At 43.6% G+C, this 5,806-nt stretch overlaps 1 protein-coding gene across 2 annotated transcripts in view; it reads right to left on the reverse strand.

The window, feature by feature from the left end:
- Positions 1–5,806, reverse strand: part of mrps21 (mitochondrial ribosomal protein S21) — an 8,485-nt gene continuing 2,679 nt past the window's right edge. For both annotated transcript variants that reach the window (XM_003229088.3, XM_016998367.2), the window contains one exon: positions 1–369. In XM_003229088.3, coding sequence (XP_003229136.1) covers positions 189–369 — 181 coding nt within the window. In that variant the 3' untranslated portion in view covers positions 1–188. The remainder of the gene's footprint in view (positions 370–5,806) is intronic.

Genomic DNA, 5,806 nt, shown 5'->3' on the forward strand with positions numbered 1-5,806 from the left:
GGCTGTTAACCAGTGGCTTTATTGGAGTAGTCATTTTTCAGACCGTACAAAGGAACCAAGGAGTTGCTCTTCGATATCTACAGAAAAAGGGAAGAAAAGCCCTGCCTACCCTGCTGATTAAGGGGATTCAAAACAATCCCCACCGAAAGGATGCGCTGCTAGTTCTCCAATACGGAAAGCCCTTGAGTTCAGCAACCCATCCAAGGGTCTGGGCGATTCTTGCGTGCAATGAAGCTGATCTTCCGAGCCATTTCTGCATTATATATACTCCGGCACGCCTCGTAGGTCTCCCGCTGCCTCCTGCGGCAGGGCTTCTCGTAATACCGCCGCCGCTTGGCATCGTCGATGATCCCATCCATAGTGAGGATCCTGGAGAAAGGCAACACCTTGTCAGAGAGGCACATATTGGGTTGGATGCTTACTCGCCTTCCCTCCAGACACAACTAGAAATAACAACCCCAAAATGTATATCCTATTCTGTATTTTTTATGCATGAGTCAACAGTGTGATGGAGCAGCTAAAAAGGCCAATGTGATTCTAGGTGCATCAATAGAAGTCTAGTGTCTAGATTGAGGGAATAGACCACTTCTCTTCTGCTTTGGTCAGACCTCCCTGTGTTTAATTCTGGACAAAGCCATTCAAGAAGAAGATGGACAAGACAAAAGGTGTTCAGCATGACCAAAATGATCAAAGGTTTGGAAGCCAATAATCCTTCTGAGGAATGGCATAAGGAGCTGGATATGTTTAGCTTGGAGAAAAGAAGGCTGAGCGAAAGGGACAAGAAAGCATATTTAGATACTCAAAAGGATGTCCCATTGAGGAAGGGCAAGCTTGTTTTCTGCTGCTGCAGAGACTAGGACACAATGGAGCCATGGGTTCAAGTGGTAGGAAAAGAGATTCTGCCTAAACATTAGGAAGAACTTCCTGACAATAGGACCTGTTCAACAGTGGAATATTCTGCCTGAGAGTTTGACAGAGTCTCTGGAGGCTGGATGGTCATCTGTCAAGAGTGCTTTGATTAGGTGTTCCTGCACAGCACTGGGTTGGACTGGGTGGCCCTTGGTATCTCCTCCAACTATGATTCTATACAAAAGAAGTAGAGGTGGAGCTGATGAATTGTTGGAATACTGTCTGCAACCAAATAAAAAGGTAAATCCAAAAAAAATCTTCCTCATATCAGTGGCTTTTCCTAGATGTAGTCTATAGATGAGCAAGAGATTTTAGAGGATCACATCCTTAGGAGTGCTAAAAATGGAATTCCTCCATCCCAATACTCCCCAGACATGCTTTGGACCCTCTACTGGGGGCCACAGGCAGCCTGCAGGCTATGCTCAAAAGAAACAAAAACAAGGAGACATCCCACCAGTTTTCCCCTGAAAAAACATCTTTATGGAAGTTAAATGACCAAGCCACAAAGCTAGAAAGTATTTGGACAGCCAGCATGACGTAATTATTGGATTCTGTCTCTGGAGACAACACTTCCAATTCCCATGGAAATCCATTGCTTGACTCTCAGCCTCAGAGGAAAACAATGGCAACCCCCCTCTGACCAAATCTTGCCAAGAAAAACCCCGTGAGTTTTGCTGTGAGATTTCCTGGCTGTCTGGCCATGTTCCAGAAGTAGTCATTCCTTATGTTTCGCCTATATCTATAGCAGGCATCTTCAGGTTGTGAGGTATGCTGGAAACTAGTCAAAGGGGTTTTATATATCTGTGGAATGTTCAGGGTGAGAGAAAAAATTTTTGTATGTCCCAATTAGCCATCTTGATTAGCATTGAATAGCCTTTCAGCTTCAAGGTCTGGCTGCTTACTGCCTAGGGGAATCCTTTGTCGGGAGGCGTTAGCTGGCCCTGATTGATTCATGCCTGTAATTCTTTTGTTTTCTGAGTGTTGTTCTTTATTTACTGTCTGGACTTTAGAGTTTTTTAATACAAGTACCAGTATTTTAAAAATCTCTAAAATCAGTAAAGAAAGAACAACACCCAGAAAACGGGAATTCCAGACATGAATCAGTCAGGACCAGCTAACACCTCGCAACAAAGGATTCCCCTAGTCAGGAAGCAGCCAGGCTTTGAAGCTGAAAGGCTATTCAATGCTAACCAAGCTGGCCAGTTGCAACATCCGCACCTGCCTCAAACAGACAAGAGTTCTTTCTCCCACCCTGGACATTAAGGTAAGGTAAGGTTTCCCCTGACGTTAAGTCCAGTCTTGTCCGACTCTGGGGGTTGGTGCTCATCTCCATTTCTAAGCTGAAGAGCCAGCGTTGTCCGTAGATACTTCCAAGGTCATGTGGCCAGCATGACTGCATGGAACGCCATTACCTTCCCGCCGGAGCGGTACCTGTTGATCTACTCACATTTGCATGTTTTCGAACTGCTAGGTTGGCAGAAGCTGGAGCTAACAGCGGACGCTCACTCTGCTCCCCGGATTTGAACCTGGGACCTTTCGGTCTGCAAGTTCAGCAGCTCAGCGCTTTAACACACTGCGCCACTGGACCCTGGGCATTATTCCACAGATATATAAACCCCACTTGCCTAGTTTCCAACAGAACTCACAACCTCTGAGGATGCCTGCCATAGTTGTGGGCCAAACATCAGGAGAGAATGCTTCTGGAACATTTATTTATTTATTTATTTCTATCATTTCTACCCCACCCTTCTCACCCGAGGGGACTCAGGGAGGCTTACAGACTGGCAATTTATGCCGATACACCATAGTACAATAAAATAAACATTAAAACAGTTAAAACAGTTAAAACAATTGTAATATACAATATACAAAATTTAAAATAGTACAAAGTACTTATGCCATCCGTCCACCAGATCTTGTACAAAAACCTTATTCCATACAACCTGGCAAACTCACAGTAACCCAGTGATTCCAGCCACGAAAGCCTTCAACAACACATTCTCTCCTGACATTTCACCTGTGTCTATGGCTGGCATCTTCAGAGATTCAGAACCCTGTAACTGGTTTGCCTTAGACCTTCTTAAGCTTGAAGGCACACAACAACAAGCGGCAAAGACTATTAAGTACGGATCGGAGAAGCAATTGAAAGGCAGTCTCTATCTCCTTCCATTCAAGAGAGAAGAGAAGGGGGAAAATATCATTATTTTAGAAGGTTTAACTGGGCTCAGCACGTTTCCAGATGCCTGCCCCAGTGGGCTGTTTGCATTCACATGGCTCTGCAAGAGGATCTGGTGGTGCGTCAGTGTGTAGAAAACAGTCGTGAATGGGACCAAGCCCCACCCCACGGCCCCCAGCGTCCAATGAGAGAGCCCTGACGTCCCCGCCACCCACCCTGCGGCCCAGCCAATCCCCAGGCAGGCTGGCTTCTCGAATGGGAGTTATGCAACCTCATGCGCAGCCTTGCTCTTCTCCTCCTGGTCTCATGGGCCAAAGCTGGGAGGGAGACACATGTTTGGCTCAATGGCAACACAGGCAACCCGAACGTGCTGAGGAGGAGGACACAGCAAAACACAGTCACGGAGGAGCGGAGCAACTGCAGTTCAAGCTATTTTTAAACCCATCGGGCCTGAAGCATCCAAAGAGAAGGAAAAAATCCACAGGGCAGGCTTCAGGGGATATAACGCTGCAGGCTTTAGCAAGGTCACACCAGGGAGACATTTGCTCTGTTCATGACTCTGCATCTTGTCCTACAATTGTCAAATACAGGAGGACAAGAAACCCCCTGAACAGGGGAAGATGGAGATTGTAGTCCAACATCTGGAAAGCACCATGATTGTTAGCCTTAACTTGGCATTTGGATGTGGAGGGAAACATTCCACTGCTCCCTTCCCTGAGCTATATTTTTAAAGAATAAAAAGAATAAAAGCTGCTTCATGTTGACCCTAACACACAGTGTTTTGATCTCTGTTCTGTGTATTTTAATATGTATTTTATAGAAATATGTTTTCATGTGTATCTTTTATGTCTATCTTTACAATGTTTATGTGTTTTAAGTATGCTGTAATCTGACTCGAGCCACAAAGACAGACAGGTAAGAAATAAAATGATTCACTATGTAACATGATTTTAGTCTACCATATATCATGCAGCTGTGGACAAGTCTACATAGGTATCATCAAACGCAGCAATGCCCAAACACAAATTAAGGAACCTAAAAGGGACTGCAGACTCAACCAGAGAAGTCAGCCATTGAGGAACCAACCTGGACACAGCATATTATTTGAGGACACAGAAATACTGGACCACTCTCACAACCACAGAGAAGCCATTGAAATCCACAAGCATGTGGACAATTTCAACAGAAAGGAGGAAACCATGAAAATGAACAAAATCTGGCTCCCGGTACTAGAAAACTCTAAAATCAGGACAGTAAATAAAGAATAACACTCTGAAACCAGGGGAATTCCAGGCATGAAACAATCAGGGCCAGCTGATACTTCCCAACAAAGGATTCCCCCAGGCAGGAAGCAGTCAGGCTTTGAAGCTAAAAGGCCATTCAATGCTAATCAAAGTGGCCAACTGCAACATTCACACTTGTCTCAAACAGACAAGAGTTCTTTCTCCCACCCTGGACATTATTCCACAGATATATATACCCCACTTGCCTATTTTCCAATGAACCTCACAACCTCTGAGGATGCCCGCTATAGTTGTGGGTGAAACGTCAGGAGAAAATGCTTCTGGAACATGGCCAGACAGCCTGGAAAATTCATAGCAACCCAATATGATTTTAGTTCCTGAGTTATAAATGTCATTTTTTAATCAGTTCTATCATAAAAACATGGGAAAGCGTATTAAACTGCAAAAACAACTGACATCCTGCAGCATATTTTGCTCTAATTTTTCAATGAATATTTCCTGGCATCTTAACCAATTCAACCTGCTCTGTGGAAGCCACAAAAACAAAGCTTCTGGAGTTTAAGAACTACTTTCCAAGGAAGTTTCACACAATTAAACAGTGTAACACTTTCAATCCGGGAACAAACGGAAAATTTTTCAATTTTTGTTACATAGTGTTATTATTATTTAAATCACAAGCTTCTAGCCCATTGGTTCTCAACATGTGGGCCCCCAGATGTTTTGGCCTTCAACTCCCAGAAATCCTAACAGCTGGTTAACTGGCTGGAATTTCTGGGAGTTATAGGCCAAAACACCTGAGGACCCACAGGTTGAGGACTACTGTCTAGCCTTTAATTACTCCTTAAGCCCTCTTCTTTTCTCTCACAGATACTCTCTTTATATCTATCTACCTACACTTTCTTGCTAATCGCCTTCTCTCCTTCTCCCACCACTTACATTGTAATTTCATTTCCTTTAAAATACAGAAATCCTAGAATTCTAAAGTAAGAAGGGACTATGACAGCAATCTAGTCCAAGCCTGTTTTTGCCACGGTGGAATGTACCACTAAAACACTCCTGAGAGATGACAATCCAGCCTCTGTTTAAAGACTTCAAAAACAGTAAAATACATCACTCTTTGAGACAATCTATCAAACCATTCTTATCTATATTTTTAATACAAGAAAAGAGATTCCACCGAAACCTTTAGAAAAGGTTTCGGTGGAATCTCTTTTATTGTATTAATTTTTAAAAAAATATAAATACAGTAAATAAAGAGCAACACTAAAAAAAAAACAGGAATTCCAGGCAGGAAACGATCAGAGCCAGCTAACACAATGGATTCCCCAGGCAGGAAGCTAACAACAATGGATTCCCCAGGCAGGAAGCACCCAGGCTTTGAAGCTGCGAGGCTTTTCAATGCTAATCAAGGAGGCCAATTGAAACATTCACACTTGCCTCCAACAAACAATTATTTCTCCCACCAGAACATTATTTC

The sequence above is a fragment of the Anolis carolinensis genome, unplaced genomic scaffold (assembly GCF_035594765.1).
Source record: "Anolis carolinensis isolate JA03-04 unplaced genomic scaffold, rAnoCar3.1.pri scaffold_14, whole genome shotgun sequence".
NCBI lineage: Eukaryota > Metazoa > Chordata > Lepidosauria > Squamata > Dactyloidae > Anolis > Anolis carolinensis.